General features: G+C 44.0%; 1 protein-coding gene across 2 annotated transcripts; it reads left to right on the plus strand.

The window, feature by feature from the left end:
- Nucleotides 1–462: 462 nt before the first annotated feature.
- cxxc5a (CXXC finger protein 5a) lies at nt 463–19,783 on the plus strand. Of its 2 annotated transcripts, none has more exons than XM_041952666.1 (3): nt 463–724; nt 8,905–9,923; nt 18,495–19,783. In XM_041952666.1, the coding sequence occupies exons 2-3, from the start codon at nt 9,129–9,131 to the stop codon at nt 18,537–18,539; spliced, it is 840 nt and encodes a 279-aa protein (XP_041808600.1). In that variant the 5' UTR covers nt 463–724; nt 8,905–9,128; the 3' UTR covers nt 18,540–19,783. The 2 variants fall into 2 exon arrangements, with proteins under 2 accessions (XP_041808600.1, XP_041808601.1); XM_041952667.1 differs by having other exon boundaries at nt 18,498–19,783.
- The last annotated feature ends 566 nt before the right edge of the window (nt 19,784–20,349 follow it).

A 20,349-nucleotide genomic window follows, 5' to 3' on the forward strand; every position in this document is an offset into this window, starting at 1 on the left:
TGGCGCAAGAAGGCGCAATGCGTAAAAACACACATGTCAGAACAATGTGATAAAGCAGATATTTAATATTTAATTTCGCCTAATTATACTTATTTTACATCTAATTATGAAAAACTGTTCATCCGGGCGGTTGTGTGCCTCTTAAATCCAAATCCAAATAAGAACTAAGAATAAAAGACATTTAGTTATTTTGAATGAACTCTATGACCACCATCTGATCATACACAGCTGGCGGCGTGCAGCCACTTTGCATCAGCCCCCAGCTTTATTCTGAAACACCACCTCTCCCCTCAGCTGTCCTGAAACCGCTGAACCTCGCGGCCTCACGCGCTTTATGATCGCCTCAGCGCGCGCGCGCCGCACTAAAGTCCAGTTCGGTTTTTCCGCGGTGCTCCAAAAATCTATGAAATGTGTTTGCATGTTCCTCTCTGCAAGCGGGGATGTAGAGGTGGGATTGCAAGGACCGAGAAAGCTGGGGGAACCCACGCGTTCAGCCTCAGAGAAAGTACGCTTTTCCAAAATAACTGACGGCGAATATTTTTTTTCTTTTCACATTTGTCATTAACAGGCAGACACTCTGTAGGATTGTGTTCTCGGAGAACAAGCTTTTTTTTCCTGCCCTTTTTCTTTTTTTTTCTTTTTTTTTGTCACCATTCTGCACGGCAGGCTGAGAGACGGACCGCTCGGACTGTGGGAGCCCTCCCCTCTGCTCGGATCTGCTTTGGTAGGTGCGAATAAAATGGGCCCGTGTTTGCAAATATGCAGATACATGGAGAGGGAGGGAGGAGGTGTGGGATGAGGCAGGAGGGGGGGGATCATACTTTGTTGAAGTCTGCTGAAAGTTGGGATGTCATCTTCTTATAGGATCAAGTTGTGAGCAGGGTGAGACGGGGCTTCTCTGTATATCCTCAAATGTGCGACTGCAGACCATATGCTGGTACCGCAGATCGGCTACCGTGCTCATAGATCACTGAGTCCAGACAAAAGACAGCTATTTTGATCTGCTTATACTGATCGGGAGAAAAAAAACACAACAAAGGTTTGATTCCCTATCCTGTGATCGGATATGTAATGATGCTGAAGGGGATATTTTTCAAGCTGCTTTCAGTTTGTCCAAGAACAATCCTCATTTCGCTTGATCTAATAAGGCAGCGCTGACGCGGATCGGCACAACACCGAGGCGAGCAGCCCGATGCTTTATTGTGAATCAGCTGTTAATGATGCGCACGAAACTTGACGCTTCCAGGTAATGACAGAGATGATGACCGCGCGCCGGAGCGGGATCTTGCCTCCATTCGACAGCAGATATGTTTGATACCCTCCTATGATTCAAACTTTTATTCAATCCTAAAAACACAAAGTAAATACATGGCACACTTTTCCACCCGCGTGAAGACAGGTGGACGATTCATTGGCTTGTTTTTTTTTTTTTTATAACAGATGTCATATTCTTATTTGTCTCCATCTGTTTTTTTTCTCTTCCTCCGGGCATCATTAGAAAGTTGCCAGGTACACTATCTTTCACCGCGCAACCCGGAGATTACAGTCAGCCCCCCCTCCTCTTCCCTGCAATCCGCCACAGTATCGCAGCTCCAACTGCTCCATACGTTTGCGAATAATTTGGAGTCACAGTACGCACTGCGTGGTTGTTTTTCTCCTCCAACTTTTTTATTTTGTGTGTGTGCGTGTGTGTGTGTGTGTGTGTGTGTGTGTGTGTGTGTGTGCATCGCCTAATTAAGGAGAAGAAGACGCAGCAGGTTATGGACAATGGATGGAGCCTTGAGTCTAATTATTGTCACCGGGCTTTTTAACTTCCTCTGCGTTTGCGCGTCTGCGTGTGTGTGTGTGCGCGGCCGTGTGCGCGCGTCAGTCGACAGGAGGTGGGAGGAATAGAGAATGTGTAGCTCACCGTAGACGAGCAGTGAGTCCGCAGACAGCGCGTCTGCACTGTGGGTGGGGGGGAGGTGGAGTAGGGGGGGCTGCATTTGCATCGTGCATCGCCTGGACTAATGTGTTTCTCGCGTCTCTAGAGGTGCAGTCAGCTGCTCCGGAGTTCGTGGCGGACCAAATGCCTCAGAACCCCGCAGGAAATTAGACAACGTTTTAAAAAAAGCCTGCTATTACCTGGCACCTGCGCATGCAGTGACGTCAGCGAAGGAAACTTATTCAAGAGGTGCTCCAGGTGCGCGCGACGGAGGTTAACTGTCCTGCGAAAACTGACGCGTGATTTCAATTAGAAGGGACGTTTGTTTATTTACTAAAAAATGTAAATAATTCAGCATTGGTGGCTCACTGCTTGAGTTTCTCCATCACACACACCACAGTCCCAAACTAAATGAATTAATGCGTTTCAGTGACCTCCTAAGCGGTCCTAGCTCCCACTGTGGGGTCCAAGTCAGTGTGGGATGAATATCTGAGCAGCCATGCTAGAAAAACAGCCCAGATTCCTGATACTTTTTCATTATTCTCGTGTTTAGTTATTTGTTCTGAGTAAGATTGCAGGTCTACAAGTGCCAAAACAGTGGGGGATATAAACACACACTGTCCCTAAATACTTTCCTCCATCACCTATTGATCTGATCAACGATCAGCCATTCATCCATCAGCCAGTTGTCACTATATTGTGGAGCGACTCTCATTTTTAAACACACATCTGGCCTTTTTTTGCATCTGAGTTCAACAGCTGCTGGAAAATCAGGCACCTGAGAAGATTTTTGTAGAAATGTCTACTCGAGGTCACTGTTAAAGTTTGGAGCCATTACTGTGCACACTGAGAGCCGCATGTGAATGTTAAATGAGTTGCTCGTGCTCACACAAGTATCATCGTGCTGACAACATTCACCCAGCAGCACCGTGGCTGTTAGGAAGTACTCATTAGGTTTATCGCCGTGAATGTACAGTGTAATCTATTGAAGTACTATTTAATTCAACATCGAGTTCAGATTGAAGGTTTTAAATGTTCCACACAAAGTAATAGACCTCTGATTGATTTGTATATACCAGATTTTTACCAACGATTCATGTACTGAACCTCTGACATATTTTACTTGGACTTTGGAGTGGAGTTGCAATGTTTTGACATACTTTGAGCAGCAGAATATACTGATCATATTTGTGCCATATGGCTAAAGGGAAACGTTTTTGGAAATGCACTTTCTTGCTGTGAGCTAGATGAGATGATTGATACCACTGCTGAGTCAGGGGCAACTGGGATGTGCATGTGTTTTTTTTTTTTTTTTTAATGCCTCCTTTTAAGATTGACACCACTCACATGTCTGTATGCTAAGTATCAGCTACTGCTAGCAGCCGGTTTAAAAGGCAATTCGCTGTTTTTGCCTGGCAAGGACCAGTAACTTCCACTGGTTGCCTGGAAACTGGTCCTGGCTAAGGAACAGTTCAGACCCCCTGTTAAACGCCGATGTTGCTTTTACACTTCTGTTTTTGTGCCGATTAAACAAACAAAATATAATGTGTTAATTAGTGAGCTTTCGAGCTGCTAGTAGGGATCTTTTTACTTCTACCCACAGCCAGGCTAGCAGTTTCCCCCTGTTTCCAGCATTTATGCTAAGCTAAGCTAGCAATCTCCTGGCTATAGCTCCATATTTAGTGCAGAGGTATGAATATCATTATTTTAGTCTAACTCTTAGCAAGAAAGTGAATAAATGTATTCCCCAAAATTTGGAACTAATTCCTTTAATTTGAGTGTCTGTCTCAAGTTAAAAAAAAATCATGCAAATTATGAAGCATAAATAAACATGTGCACAGGCTGGGGTGACAGTCAAGCATTTTGGTTTGAAATTCACAGATTCTGCAGATCAGTTTGCAAAGGCTCCGTTCAGACTGCAGGCAAATCCGATTTGATTCTGAAGTCAGGCCTTAAAGACCGTCCGTACTGCTGTTTGCAGGGACTCGTCCAGACACCACCAACCTATCTGTAAGACTTGTGACGATGCAAGCGTCAGTAACCTTGCACACTAGTGACGCGGCTTGTTGACTTAGTTGTCGACACACCGAAATCTGGTTTGAGCGTCCAGACTGAGGCACATTTATAGAATCTGATTGGAGTCTCATTTCAAACTGCCTCCAAACGTGGCTTGGATTTGATTGTAACTGGATTTCACAAATTATACATTTAATTTTTGGTTCTTGGTGTCTTGGTTTGTCTATGTTTACTTCTAACTTGGCTATATTGTAAGTGAGGTCCCTACTTGAATGTCTTTCCGGGTTAGAATAAAGGTTGAATGTGGATTTTTGCTGTCTAGACTTTTAGACTCAATCTGGAAACAACAATCTGGCTCTGCCAACAAACAGATTTGGGCTTCTAGTCTGAACAAGGCCATTGCTGATTTGACAAGACAAGCTCAAATTAATGTCAAGATTTTCACATTTTCACAAGCGTCTTTATGAATGACCAGCAACATTTACTATCACATCAAGAACGTTGTTATTCCTCCTCAAGTCTGTCAATATTTTGTTGGCTACACTAAATGATTTATTGACCATTATAACTACAGTATTTGTCCAGCTCTCAGATTGTGGTGTAAAAAAATTACAAAACAATAAAACAGATTCTGTTTTGCCCATAATGACGATCAGGCATCACAGAAACAGCTTAAAAAGTCGCACCCATACACAGCTGCTGCTCCTGCTGCAGTTTGAAATTCACCGAAACAAGGAGCCACCAATTATTTTTGTGGATGCTTCGATTGCAGGTTCACGGCTGAGCTCATTGGTCGATCCGCGAGAGGCTTCACACACGTAGCCGTTGAACCGTATTGATCATTTGGACCATTTATATCCAGATCTTTATCTCCATCTGCTAATCCTGAGCAGCACGTTGCGTGCAGATAGATTAGCAAAAAAACCAAGAAGGACTCAGGGAAATATCAGGGATAGTTGATATTTATGCCTATTTTTGTGCTGAGACAGCTTGAGGTGCAAGAAATGTGTGTCTCACAGGCCTTAATATGGGACTAGTAATTATAGTGCTCTCGTCAGCCCATTTCACAGAAACCTGAGGTGCAAGGCTTTAATATGAACCATGGCATTAAGTCTGTGATATCGCAGGGAAATGAGTAAACATGCTTAAAGGACAAAACAACATCAAATATCTGGTCTCAGCCGCATGGCCTTGATGCTCCCACTGGCAGGGGTAGTTTAGTTCAGGTATAGGAGACGGTTCACAAAAGGACACAAACCTCTCCTGTAAATGATGCTGCGAGGGCATCTGAAGAGCCACGACGCTGGAAGTCCAAGAGGACGACTAGCTAAAGACTATACACCACGCTCAGGGTTGATGATGATGGAAAGAGTGTGACTGATAGGTCAGTAGGATGGAAGGCAGAGGAGGGTGAGTGTGAGGATAAAATAGGTGCCTCTGCTTTCATTTGTTACACAATGCGCTGCACCAGCTTTGTCTGAACACAACCTGTAAACATGTCAAATACAAACCTGCATACACGTGTTGGGGGAGTTTTTTTGGTCAGATCGTTGTAGGGTAATTAAAATATACCAACCTATAACATGTCTACATGTGAGTAAATTATTTAAATTTGTTGATTCATTCATGCTCGTCACACCGTATACAACTTGTGCTCATCTAAAAATCCCACTCGTTTGTCTCGTCATTAATGTTTTACCGGAGACACAAGACGTGTCGCTGCGTCGTCGTCATGCACAGTAGGTGTTGCTTGGATTGACGCAAAGCAAGTCAGCAGCACGAAAAGTACCGTGTCACATCCATACTATCGAGATCACAGACACGTTGGAAGAACAGCAGCTGAAACGCATTATCATTTCCATCTGATGCAGAAAGCGGTGGTGGCATCAGCAGGTCAGCTGTTGAGAGACTGGTGAGATGATGGTGAGTTATTGTGTCACAGCTGATGGTGGTATTTTTGAAACTGTTCTCGATTGCCAACTTTGCTGCTTCGTAGCCGACTTGAGAACTAATTTATTTCAGCTATTGATAATACGCCAGCTCATTAATTATGTGGAATACTCAAGTCTTTTAGCCATTTGCTGTATTTAGAGCATTGATGAAGCAGTTGGATCAGAGCTGGCTATTCTCCCCAGCCGTGATTAATCAAGAAATAATGCTGTTGTACAAGCAGATACTCAAATTGACTTTTCTAGATGGGCAGCAGCCATAAAGCTTAACTGAGGCAATGTGACATTAAAATCCCACTGAAAAATCCTCTTTAACAACGGTAAAGTATTCATAACTGACCACTAAACACAGAATTCTTCAGGTCCAATATTCCATAAGCACACAAAAAACCCCATGCGTCACTCTGATGATTTGCAGCGCTGTTATGCGCTCGACCACAACTGAGCAGAGATGCAGCTAGTTTGAGATGCTTTCGGGAAACCGGACCCTGGTCAGTGCTGTAGCAGGAGAAACTGAAACTATAGGGCTGAGGGGCTGCGGAGCTGGCTCTGGTTCGCTGGCGCCACATCCCCCTGAGCTGGTGAGAATGTGGGGGCTGTGCTCTTGCCTTTGAAGCTTTACCTCCCACTAATTCTGGCCTTCCAATTTCCACACACTGCACAGACACCCCCCCTCCATCCTCTTCCCCTCCCTCTCCCTTTGTTTCCCTTATAAGGACTGGCCCGGCCATTTCCTCAGCTTTTCTGTGGGAGGTGGTAGGCTTGTTTGTGAACATGGACAGGTCAGGAGAATAGCAGCATAGTTTTTCTTCTCATAGATGAGCAGTCACAGGAATCTTACATTAAAAGCCAGTGGGTGCATGCATCCTTGTCCACTGAGGAGTCTCCCATTACTAGCCTTGTGAACCCTCTTCATAAGCCCCACTGCTCTGTTTGATCGAATATTTTGCCAAATTACACTGCTCTGCTGGTTTGGTTTTTAAAACTAATAGAATATAAAAAAAATCCGGACAAATATTTGTTTAAAAAAGTGAAATTGCAGCAATCAAAAGAAACCCAAAGTTAATGAAAAGAAAATAAACTGCCTTTGTTCTGTCTGCGGGCTTTTAGCTACATTTTCAGCAGCCTCTCAGGTTGTTGTGTGTGAGAAAGTCTAATAAGGGACAGATATTTATTTTCTCTCATATTGTATCACAAGGTTATACACTCTGATCAATGAGCATGCAATTGTTAGTCAATAAATGCAACATTTCTGAAATTACTAAAGTGCGGTCAGGGAAATACAATTCATTTATAAAACCTTCATTCCAAATAAGGCTGCTCTCAAATAAGGATTTACTTGTTTAAAAGGAGCACATATAGAGATTGATAGGGTTGATAGTGGTATACTGGTTTCACTGTATACAGGGGTATGAATATTGAGGCTTATCATACCATGTGAAATTGCTTATCTATGGCGTTGAATTCTATCATATTAGTATTAGAAAAAAATATTTTAAGTTTATATCAAGTTTGATGTCTGTCAGGAGATAATATTTTGTGTAGTTATAATAAAGAAAACCCTCGGTTTTCATTCCTTTAAGGGTCTCTGTAACTGATAATAATAATAATAATAATAATAATAATAATAGTGTAATACAGTGGTAGCGTGAAACCATGGTATTTCAAAAAAATATAGAAATGATCACAGACCAATAGATAAAACATATTGATTGGTGGTCTGGCAAGAGCTCACCTGGGCAGCATTTCTAAGCAAGTAATACGGGAACAGATAGAGACAGACAGGGAGGAGTGTAGGAGTGTAGGAGAGTTTACACCTCTGTAATTACAGAAGAAACTGTTTGCTCACAATATCACATTTCTGTGTTTGCATATTTAACCTAAAGTGTGAAATGTGCGCGTACCTGTAGCTGAGTTGGACCAAAGACGATTTCAGTTGAGAATATAAAACAAATTCCCCTCAGTTACAATTCCCTTTAGTTCACATAAGCACTTTTTGTCTTCAATACAGCACAATTAACTTGATTTTCTTTGACTTAAACAGCAATATTAGCCTCCCCAACCTTGTAATTTCTTTTCTCTGCCAACCAATCAGAGAAGCTCCAGGGAAGCAGGTGTTGCCTCACTGGTCAGGAGTTTGATTTGTAGATTGATGTGTGAAGAATTAGAGGGAGAATAAAAGTTCTTGATTTTCTGTAATTGAATATCTAACTGCAGGTACTGAAGATCAGCTGACAAACAACATTCATTTTCATTTTGGTATTCAGTTCAATTGTTTGCGCAATTTTATCATATTTATTATTTGTCAAGTGATGTGCACGTTTCTCAGTCTGGATCGGGATGGCGGGTTTGTAAAGTCTGTGAATCTTAATATCTTTAGAACAGCTACAACCATTTTTTTTACAATGACAGCATGAAAACAATGTAACAGTGCGAAAGGGGTCACTCACAGTGATGAACCAGAATTATCACCTGAATCTGCAGCTTCCCTCAGCTTTGTGGAGATTTATGGTGAATTTTAGCTCATTGCTTGGCTGTCTGGTCCACAGCTTGACTCTTTGGTTCACTCTCAGCGCTCTCATAGCGTTGTTTTTTGGCTGCACAAGACAGGTTGTTTTTAAGAGAAGAAGCTCTAAAAACTCACTGTGCTCTGCCTACTCAGCACTAAACAGTGTTAGTGACTAGCTGGTAGAGACCAAAAACAAGGCTAAAAGAGAGCGAATGCTGGACTTTGGTTCACCAGATGGCCAGAAACATGACTCCAAATGATGAAGCTGCTTCGTAACTGCTGGATGCTTTAACAAGTCTCAACTTAAAAGATGATGATTGGCCAGTGCTGTGTTCACAACTTGTTTCTGTTGACCCCAATCAGTCATGGCAGGTCTAAGATGATACGTTTTAACTCTTTTACATTTTAACCCAACAGAAATGGAAAATATTTCTCTTGAGTGCTTCACTGTTTTGGGGACGTGAACATTAATCAGTAATTGATGTTTCTTCTCTCCCTGTGTAAAGTTTCCAGGTGGCCCATGGAAGAACGTGGATGAGGGCTGAGCTGTAGAGCGGGCAGAAGGCTCCGGGGCCTGCCTGTTGTCGGCTGGCTGATTGGTCCATTGAGGTGAGGATCCTCTCTCACCGGGGCGCAGAACGGGCCGAGAAAAGGTCTTTGCCCCCCCTCCTCGCTTACCCCTGCCCCCTTTCCACCCTCACCCCCAACCCAGGCACCTACGCTCTGGACCATGTCTAGCGGGCTGTCGGAGGGGGGCCGGACAGAGGACCAGGAGCAGAGTAGCTGCAAACAGGACTCTCCTGTTATAGAGCGCAGGAACCGCAGCGGCATCATCAGTGAGCCCCTCAGTAAGAGCCTTAAGAACTCCCGTACCCTGTCCCAGTATACGGCGGTCTCCCCTGCCACCACCAATGGACACACGAACAACAGTGAGACTAAGAGCCACTCGGCCAAGCCTCAGCCACCCCCGCAGCCCCAGCCCACTGTCTCAGCACTGACAGCAGCCAAGTTGGACCGGACCCTAGAACAGGTTCTGGAGGGACAGAATGGCCTGCTGCACTTTGCCCAGGCAGCAGCACTGTTAAAGCGGGCCGGTATGGAGCACATGCTCCTGCCTGGGGGCATGGGAGTTGGAGTTGGCGGTGGAGACGCAGGCTCGGGGGCTAGCGACTTGGAGGGTACGTCTGTCACGGACGCCGTAGGTGGTCCTGTTGACTTCCCATATGGAGTAGGGGGTGGTTTCCCCTTCAACCCGGGGCTTTTCATCATGACGCCGGCTGGAGTGTTTCTGGCGGACAGCGCGCTACACATGGCCGGCCTGGCAGAGTACCCGGCGCAAAGCGAGCTGGCCTCTGCTATCAACTCCGGTAAAAAGAAGCGAAAACGTTGCGGCATGTGCCCACCTTGCCGACGGCGGATTAACTGCGAGCAGTGCAGCAGTTGCAGGAATCGCAAAACAGGCCACCAGATCTGCAAGTTTCGCAAATGTGAGGAACTGAAGAAGAAGCCCTCTGCTGCTCTGGAGGTAAGAGGGTGGTGGTTATGATGTGTCATTGCTTTTGGACATTGCTCTTTAAGGTTCCCCCAAAAACGACAAAGCTTCCCTGCGCTGACAGAAGCTAACAATATCTGGGTGCACAGTGAAGAACTGGAAAATTGTTTAAAAAAAAAGGAACAACAAAAAACAAGAGAGATCTGCAAACATCACCAACAAATTTCATGCTCACCCCTGAAAGCACAAAGAAGATCTCTTGGTTCATACCTGAATGTCATTCCCCTTTAAGGGAAACAGCACAGGGGGGCTTTTTGGTGGGGTGATGGCTCCACAAGCAGGGAAATGACAGGTGGTGAGGAGTGTGGTGGGTATGTGCAGGGTAAGCATGCACCGTGGGGTCTCTTTAATCTGTTCACCACCACCGTGCAATCACCCAATCTTTCAATTGGAAGGCTAATTCACGAGCTGAAACACAAGACTGTTTTTCCCATTGAGCTACACAGCGTATTCCCCTCAGTGGAGCGTTTTGGTCACATGTACGTCCTCCTTGTGCTTGTCTGTGCGTATGTTGTAATGTAAAAATGTGTATTGAGGCGGAGTGGCGGTAATTGTGAATAAGTGTACTGTATGTGTCTGTGTGTAAGTGCACATGCTTGGGTATGTTTGTGTATGTGTGCGCATGTAACAAGGTCCATCTGGCCACAGAGCTGTCATCTGGAGCACCAGGTGTCAGTGTGGCACATGTGCCCCCCCACTCCCCCACCCCCTTGCTGCCGCTGCCCTTCTCTCCGTTGACACTCCTGCTCAGCAGCTAAATGGGCCTCCAAACTTCCTGCCTGTTACCTCCATCACACTCAGTGGCCTAACTAACCCCGGCTGTGATGACAGAACAACCAATCATGAAATCAATTCCAGCAGATGTTCCATCTCAAAGGAAATAAACTTTTGTGATCAATGGATAATAGTGTCACTTTGGCATTACATAATAAATTGATAAGTATGGAACACAGTGTGAACATGAAACAGTGGAGAGGCATCTGGTCTAATTGACACAAACTGGATTTTTGCTTCAAACTGCTAATGGCTTTACTTCTTTCTCTTTCTGATGTTGATTGAGGGTGACAGCTTGGCCCCTAGTTTGTAGGCTGAAAATCCCCATGTGCTAACTTTGGCCATTCCCAGTGAAACGCTCCTTAAAGGGATAGTTGTGTGATGGCAGAATTGGGAGTGATACAAACACAGGACAGTGTGGCAGCAATTTGAATGCAAGATTAGCCTAGCTTAGCTCAGTGAATGGATGTTCATGGAGCTTTGAGGCTGACTGGACAATACCAAGTTCTATTTTGTTTAATCTCTTCTTTAAGATAAGGGTTCTTAACCTCAAACCATGATAGCCAACCAAAGTGATAGAATAACTTCACATATTCACATGTTCATGCATTCTTTTAACCATGACAATTACCAAGACCTTTAAACAACCACGTTTATTATTGTACCCATTTATAACATAAGCCCCCTAACTTAATGAGGTAGTCATTTTAACCAAAGCCTAAACATACTGTTTGGTGCCTAAATTTAACCTTCATTAGAATCATCACCATCAGTGATTTGTAACAGCTTTGTGAGGCACAGACAAATGATGTTGTCTGCCAACAGGGGTGTCACTTCAGAAAACGCTTCTTGCGTCGTTGAAAAGGGCAATCAACCTAGTTTGTTGTTAAATTTTGCAACCCATTCTCACTCCAACCCGCCACATACAAACGCTTGGTCAGGATCCTTTGCCGTCACTTTTTAAGGCACTGGATGACCCTTTGGCATCACTTGTCAACGTGCAGGGACCTGATAGACATCCTGTTATCACTGCCAATGTATCAAATGACGCAGTATAAAGAGTAAGAAAAGTGCTCCAATGTAGGAGGGCTGGGGTGGTTGGATAGGTCATGTGAGGGCTTTCATCCAGGAGACCAGGGTTTGCGTCTGTGTGGAACCAGAAATTAATGTTGATTTCTTTTGTAAGCTCATTTTAAGCCAAACCACAACCTTTTCCTAAACCTAACCAAAGTCTGACCATTTCACATTAACCACTCGTTTATTATTGTTCTCTGCCAGCTTTGTTTTGAAAGTCTAATCGGACCTTGCTAACTGGACGTTGAATATTTATTGCTGCTAACTGCATGTTGAAAAATGATGCTTAAGAGGTACCAAGTGCCTAAAAAGGTGTTGCCAAGTGGTCCTGACCAAGCCTCCGAATGTGACGAGCTGGGAGTGAGAAGGAGTTTGGAGGACTTGTTGGCTTGTGTTAGGTAATCCATCACAGTGACCATCATGTCTGGTTTAACTGTTGTTGGAATCACGTTGTTGCTGATTGTAGTACAGTGCACTCAGTCCTACGCCCCCGATCATCACACAACAGTTATTTGTGTCTGGACAATATTTAACATAGATAAACATGAAAACATGGCCGCCTGGACCTAAAGAAAAGCACATTCAAGAATTTAAAATACTTAAACAAACACATAGTAACATTTGGAAAATAGAAATAGTTAAAAGGATATAGGATATAACAAATGAATACGAACCGTGTCATGGACCTTTAGTAGTGTGGAATTGAAGGATTCATATTCTGGTAGTCACGGGCCGATGTGACTGTGACAAGTTGAGAATCAGACTGATGCGTCTGAATATCAGCATGTTGTTTTTCAGCGTCGTATTGTTCAGCTGCAAATTAATGAGAGGCTTCATTTGTCTCTGCCGATGATTCACCAAAATGGTGAAATGTGTCAGCTCGCTATGTAGGTGGTACGACTGAATGTCTGCAACAGAAAGGAATTTAATTTTAATTTATGATCTGCAATTGATGTTGTCATGGCAGTTAGCCTAATACCAGTCGTTCACACCAGTGATGCCAAACCCAAGGGGGCTTGAATATTCATGAATGTTGATGTTGATATAGGTCATCATGCTGCTCGCGACGTCACAGTCTGCTGATATTGGCCACCTCATATGAAAGAAACTCCAGGGTACCATAAACCTGCCAAGTCTCCAAGTACCAAGTATAACAGCACTCTGATTATTGACATTAGTAATTGTATGGGCTGTAATTACCTTGCGCACATTTTTCTCTAATTTATTTAACATGTCTGTCAAGCAATTTCCCTTTTTCAGACCAGAAATGAGACGGCTGATCTCTCCGTGTAACTCAATTTACATGTCCAGCATTAGACTAATGAATATTGCTAAAGGTTGATGTTTGTGTTTTTAAGAGTTTGTGCTTGACCCATTACATCCTGACATCAGGAATGAAGGAACATCAGCGTTGTAGCAGTGTGGAAAAAAAAAAACATCTCTCAGACTTAAGCACTGCCTAAACTAGTCTGTCACTAGTCTGTGAAATTTTAATGTTTTCCACTTGAAAAAGTGAAATTTCGATTATGTTACACCAAAGTTGGCCCGCTCATCAAACAGAAATGGATGTGAATACATTCACGGCCGGGGTCAGGAGGTGCACTGTGGTCGAGATGAAATGTGACATTACATGAACAAATATGCAGTGTGTGTATTGTGGAGTGTTGTATTCAGTGCCACAGACGCACCAAAGGTCTTAGGCATGAGACTGCCGTGGCAAAGGCGAGAAACATTCATGCCAACATGTGAAGCCTCTGCGCGGCTACCCACACAAGCTGCATGAATCAAACCGTAACCTCCATCACCTGACAACCCACTGTATGAAAAACACATCTCTGTGACCAAGTAATGCTCGTAATATTCCTCTGATGTGGCCTCACAAACCTAACGGTCTTATTCATGTTCCTTGCGGTGCATTTTGGTTATATGATGCAGTCAATTTGACAACAAACATGACTTCTTTAGATTAATATTCTCATTCAATCAGGAAACCATCAAAGGGATCTGCAGCCTCTTACCTCTTTGCCCCCCAAACATGATTTGCTACAGCACCACAGTAACCCACCCCCCCTCCTCACCTGAGCTCTGACAGTACTACATTTTCAATTTTGCCTGCTTTTTATTTGTCCTCATGCGCTCATACGTTTCCCATCAGCGGTCTAGTTGTTGTCTCGAATGGCTTTGTTATTAAGTCAACAGCTCTCGTTCAGCAGGTGATTAGATCAGAGAATACAGCCTGGGCCGCGCTGTCAGCGAGCGTGATGTCATCAGTGCGAGCTAAATGTCAGAGGATGCGAATCATGGTGCTGCGTCAGGAGAGAAAGTGGAGAGCAGAGAGTCAGCAGTAAATCCCAAATGTCAATTATGAGCACATGATGTAATAATGTAATAACTACACATATATTGTCTTTAAACAAGGCTTCTGTAAGAGAAATAACTGCTTCCCCTTCACGCTCTTCATGCATATTTAGAACGACTTGGGGAGCACCTGTGCCAGCCGAGGAGATCGTCCACGGTGAACAGCAGCGAGCCTCAGCTGCAGCTCAAACAGCCCCTGAGTGTCACATTCCCCTCCAATCAAAAACAGAGCGGCACATCCCCGTCTGCTGTGGCCGTTAGACCCAGTGTGCAGCCTCCAAAGGGGCATGGCGTCTTATTTAACATGTGTCTCGCGGTCAGTTTGTCGGATGGTTTTGACTGCCTTTTCGGCGTGCGCGCGCGTACACGCACGTGTGTGGGAAGGCCGGGTGAAGCGCCCGGGCTTTGTTTCCCCACGTTTGCATCGAAGGTTGCGTCCGCGTGCCTGTGAGCGTATACGCGCCGGTACACAAGTGCAGTCCAGCAGCAGTGTGCTTATTTTAAGGGTGTTGACGGTTTCCATTGAAAGCTCATGGCAGCTCAAAGAGGAGCGTAAAATTGGCAAGTGAGGGGGAGTTAGCATGCTGAGGCCTTTGCCACCTCATAGCTCACTGGCTGAAGATGTCTGGATTTATTCTGGGAATGCTACATTTGAGAGAAATAAGTGGGAAGGCAGTTCCTTTCTGCTGTATGTCTGAATACCCTCCAGTGGTGTCAGTCTCAGCGATGCTGTTCAACACGAGAGAAAGAGGGAGAGTCAGGGTTAGGAAGTTGTAGTGTACCTTGTTTTTACTTGTATGCCACTGTACGTTCAGGATGTACTGTACCGATGGGGTGGGTTGAAAATAGCAGGAACAGGAGCTGAGTTTTTGTCTGTCTGCTTATAAAATTATATATTTCCTAATGAAAGTCTTCGCCTCTTTGTCATCAGACACAGCTAGCACCTGAACATAGTAATGTTGTCCACTGGGGGCCACTTTGCCAGTATCAGACGCTGATATGGGAGTAGCGTATTCCCTCGTGGTTTTTCCTGCCTCCCAGACACCGTACACCAGACAGCCAGGACAGAAGAGGCTCATGCGAACTGACAGGCACGCAGACTGACACCGAGACACATGGATGTGTGGGCAAGTTGCTGGGCAGACAGAGGGACAAGTTGGAGCGGACAGAGGAGGCTAAGGGAGACGGAAAGAGAGAGAGGGCGGCGAGGCAGCCAAGGTGTCGTACTGTAGAATGACATCTGGATTAAGCAAACAGCCTTTTACTCCAAGAGACACAGAGACCAGGTTCTAGTCCACCCAGTGAGGGCTGATTTGGTGCAGCTCAAAAGACGTCTATAAGCCCTGTTTTTCAGCATGTTACGGTATAACAGCATTGCAGTGGCCACATTTCAACATGGAAATTTAAAAGAATCATCTCTGGCATATTTACAACTAGAGCTGCGAAGATTAGTTGAAAAATTAATCAGAAACTATTATTATAATCATTCATCGCAGCTCTATTTACACCAGTGGCCTGAGCATGTATAATTAGCTAAATGTAGCACTTAATGTATGGGTCGAGCTAATAGATCAGGCCTTCTGTGCTAATGTTCCTGCCCTGACTATGAGATGTTTGTATCGGTCTGCTAAGAGAAATAGTATCACTATATTTCCATATGAATCAAATTTGACTCCTGGAAGGGCGAGCAGACTGAGGGAAATGCTTCACATTCAGCCAGACAAACAGTGAGTGTTTATGCCAGCTGGAGGTCAGTGGTGTTTTGATTCACTTGTTTCAAAAGTTTACTTTTCAGCTCCTTTTGAACAGCAGACAGTGTTACATCCCACATACGCTACTGCATGTGGAAATGCTTTGCGTACATTGTGTCAGTTTGTGTTGTTTTTTTTTTTCTCTCTGTAAGGGAATTCTCACAATGTAACGTGAACAGTTGTTGCCGATGAAGCCATGAAAACAATAACCAGAACAGCTCAGCGGTGCCCTTTGCGTCAGCGACGCCTAACAACATGTAATGTACTCCGAAGGGCTGTTATGAGCTGTGGTGGATTCAGGTGTTGGGAAGAAGTCTGAAAAATAAGCTTCCTTCTTCTGCTTTCGTGGCATGTTGCACACAAATTGTTTGTGCAATGCTAAGACAAATGTGCTCGCCTTGTTTGAAAAAACAGATCCATCGATTTTAGTGATTGGCCTCTTCACACCCACAGATCCCATCTGTTTGAACCTGTGCAATCAGGAAGGGTTTTTCTATTCCTGAACTGCTGCCATTTCTCCACTGATTGCTCATGTTTGGTAATGAGGAAAAACAGCATTTACAGTTCAATTGAGGGACGTGTTTTTCTTCCCACACATTACGTCACGGTCAGTCCGGCCCCGACCGGGTTTTTGACATCTGTGGCAGCGCCAGATGTTGCTGTCCTCCGACCGTCTTCTTAACAGCTGAGTGCTGCTGCAGAAAGGTCATCGCAGAGACGGATGATGGGCTAACGCTACTTAACACGCAGACCATGAAAAAATGCTGGCAATGTGTTGGCTGTTAACTTCCAGGTTTTGTGGTTCTTATTAATATTCATTTGCCATCCCGAAAGGATTGTATGCTACAAATGTGCACATTTATCCCGAAGTTTAGGTGAAGTAAACAAATTCGCAGCACCAGAGGCATCTTCTCAATCCAAACCTGCGCCCGTCGAACAGTTGCTCCGTCTTTGAGAAATGGATATGACGTTGAGAGTTTGATGTGAAGTGGCACATGCATATGTGGGCTATGAACAGCGCCGTGGTGCGCGGCGTCTCTGCTGTCAGAATATTCCCCATTGAGTCAATTTAACAAATGAAGCACAGTGTGGGCTATATTTGGCTGAGATCACCAGAGTAATTACCTTGTTTGAAGTCTTTTTACCCGAGCAAAAATGTTTCATTTTTGTCAACAGGAGTTAACTTTCAAAATGAAAGTAAATGAAACCTGCGTAGCACGAACCCCGCTGTCACTCAGTCTCATGTCCAGATATGAACAATAGCATTCAAAAGAACACTGCACCACTGATTCGAGGGTAGGGGAATGGTTTAAGTGGGCCTGAAAAGTAATTAGGGCTGGAATTGTTTTTGGTTTCAAACAAACTTCTCTGAACTAATGGGCCATTCGCCTCTGAGTCGTCTTTGTTGGAAAACTCATGATTTCACTGCTGTGCAACAAGATGCCTGAACTTAGTCTGACATGTTATTTTTTCACTCGAATGTAGACAGAATCTGAAAGTTTTTGATGACTTCAGAAGGCAGCACAGGTGTGTACATGCGAATAGTGTATGACATTTACATGCAGCACATCTTCTGTTCCCTTCTCCATTAGAGAGGTGGGGTTGCATGCATGGGTGTATGTATTTGTGTTTGCGCTCACAGCATCTTCGATTCCTTATTAAACCCCTCTGCTGTCGATTACTGCTGGAAAAGTGAATCTGAATCCATCGTGTATGAGAATTTTATTTTAACGCTCTCACTGTTTGGTGTGATTTCGGGGGTGTATTGTGAGTGTCGGTTAGCGTGCCACTGTGTGTGGAGGTGTGCGACTGTACTTGAATACATATTGGTTCGGTGTGAGAGTGTGTGTGGGTGCATAAATGTTTGCCGAGCTCCTCCTGCCTCGCTCCAGGCAGAGCTGGCTCACGGAAGAATCCGTGCTGCAGAATCGAGTTGCACTTTGCAGGACGCCAGCCGTGCTGCAGCTCCAGGGACCCGAGCGGCTCTCTATCTCCTGACTGGCAGGCCGCTGCTGAGCCCTGCAGCTGCATGCATGTGTGCCACTCCTGCTCAGTGCAATCAGACACACAGATAGCCACAGCGAGAGGGGGGGGTGAGGGGAGGGAAAGCGCCATAATCATTGGTGATGGTGTGGGAGAGCAATGCGTGTGGTGGCTAAATAATAAATGTGGCATATCGGGTTTTGTGTGAATGCAGGACTGAAGCCCGCTCCTGTGGTGGTGCTGAGGGGAGAGGGGAGGATGTAGAGATTTCACACATACTATTCATTCAGGGATAAAGAGTGAAGTTCAGATGTTTAATCGATTAGTTGTTTGACACTAATCATTTAAGCCATCTATCAACCAAAAATACCAAACATTCACTGGTCCCACCTTCTCAAATGTAAAGATTTTCCGCTTTTGTCTATTATAATACAAATTGAATATCTTTATATTTTGGAGTGTCGTGAATTTGTGGCTTCTTAGTGAGCAGATTTGGGATTATATTTGCAATCACATAGAAATGTGCTGCTTTTCATTAACGACTCCAACCTCCTCTTCTCTCTCCCCTCCCCTCCCCTTCCTCCCTATCTTCTGTTTCTCCAAGAAGGTGATGCTTCCTACAGGAGCGGCGTTCCGGTGGTTCCAGTAGGACTCCTCCTCCACTCCCTACCCAAAGCTCTGCCATCAAGTGCAATGCCAACTCCTGGATTGTCTCCGGAACAGACACTGGCTAACAAACAAACAAGCAACAGATAAAAATTATAGAAAAAAAAAAACAAACGACAAAAAACAAAACAGAACAACGGCAACAAAAAAATCAATCGGGTAATGGATGCACCTACTTATTCCTTGAACCAAAAATGAAGCGTAAAGAAAAGCATCTATGGCAATTTTCATTCCCTTTTCTATGTTTCCATTTTGGTACCTTTTGTCCTTTTTCCAGCAGGTTTTTTTCTGTCGCTTAAACATGGAACTGTTCATTGCCAGAAACAGAAATGACGGACTGAGTGTGGACAATCAACTAATTTCTGTGTTTGGTGTTAATGTTGTTCATGTGTGGAAAGATACAGTACTTGTGTAGAGAATGTAAATTTACAGCTATATTTCAAAACTAGTGGCTAATGGCAAACATTATTGTAATTCTTCACCATCATGTTACTTAAAACCCTTGTCTATTTTATGATTCATTTCGTCGGAGGGGATAGTCTTCAGACAGATCGGTGGTCGTCTTTGAAAGGCAGCGCTTCAAGTTGCGGACACGCTGCGGATCTAAACGAAACAGAAAAAGTCACGTTATTGGGCAGATATCCAGAGACTCTTCACTGGGTTGAAGATGCTGTTCGCCAGAGCCGTCACTACTGTAATCTCCTCAATCAGTCCTCCTCTGCATTTCCAAACTTTTCCTTTAGTGAAACTGGCAGCCTTATGTTACTGTGGCCCTACTGAGCATGTGCCAATACTGCTCAGGGCGATAGCATTAAGAGACAGCACTTGCTCTGAGTCTACCCTACTGAACGCACTGAGACAAGATGACATTTTTTTTTAAATTTGTTTGTTAATTTGTTATATTTTCATGATTTTGTTATGTTGCTGGGTAGCTACAGCTTTTAAAAATAACCAATCTTTGTATCCGTTTAGAAAATTGGACTGGTTTTGTGAATAAAAAGGAATGCATGTATTCGTGTCAAAATTTACAATTCTGATGTTTGTCTATTTGCATGTTTTTTTTTAAAAAAAAACAAACAGCTGGTTTGACGAAAACAAAAACTTTAACTATAAATGTTCCATGACTTGAAATAATGTTCCCTTTTCTTTAATAATTGGATGGTGTAGGGAAATTCAGAACGATTCTAATGCAAGCAGAACTTAGCAGAAGTAAATCAGGCGGTGGTATGGATCACCATGATGTCCTCCGTTTGACTGAGATATTTCTCTCACTGCCTATGTAACATCCTCCTATAGTGGAATGACTGATGGAGCCTTGTTATGCTAAAATGTAACCAAAATTATTTAAAAGATGGTTGAATAAGAACATTTTTGGTTGCAGTGTTTCTTCAAAATGCATGAAACCTCCTGAAAATCCTCCCAAATGGCATTTTTCTTAGTGATTTCCACTCCTCCCCAACATCATTATGACATTCACCCCTCTCGATGACATTTACAGCTAGAAAACACGAGCAGAAAATCATTGGTAGTCATGGATTGGAACATGGATTATCATGGATTACTGACTGGCAGAGCTATTAAGTACGGTGGCCCTGAGAGCTCAACACGCCTCAATTTAAGAAAACAAATGCAAATAGACAAAACACAAGCAAATGAATCTTCATCAACATGACAACACATTCAACGGTTAGGAAATAGCTGCAACTAGAGAAAACACAACCAAGTATAGAAAAAACACTTAAAGCAGCACAGGCGACAACAGAAACTGTTTCCAGGGGACTCTAAAAAGTGAC

The sequence above is a fragment of the Chelmon rostratus genome, chromosome 14 (assembly GCF_017976325.1).
Source record: "Chelmon rostratus isolate fCheRos1 chromosome 14, fCheRos1.pri, whole genome shotgun sequence".
NCBI lineage: Eukaryota > Metazoa > Chordata > Actinopteri > Chaetodontiformes > Chaetodontidae > Chelmon > Chelmon rostratus.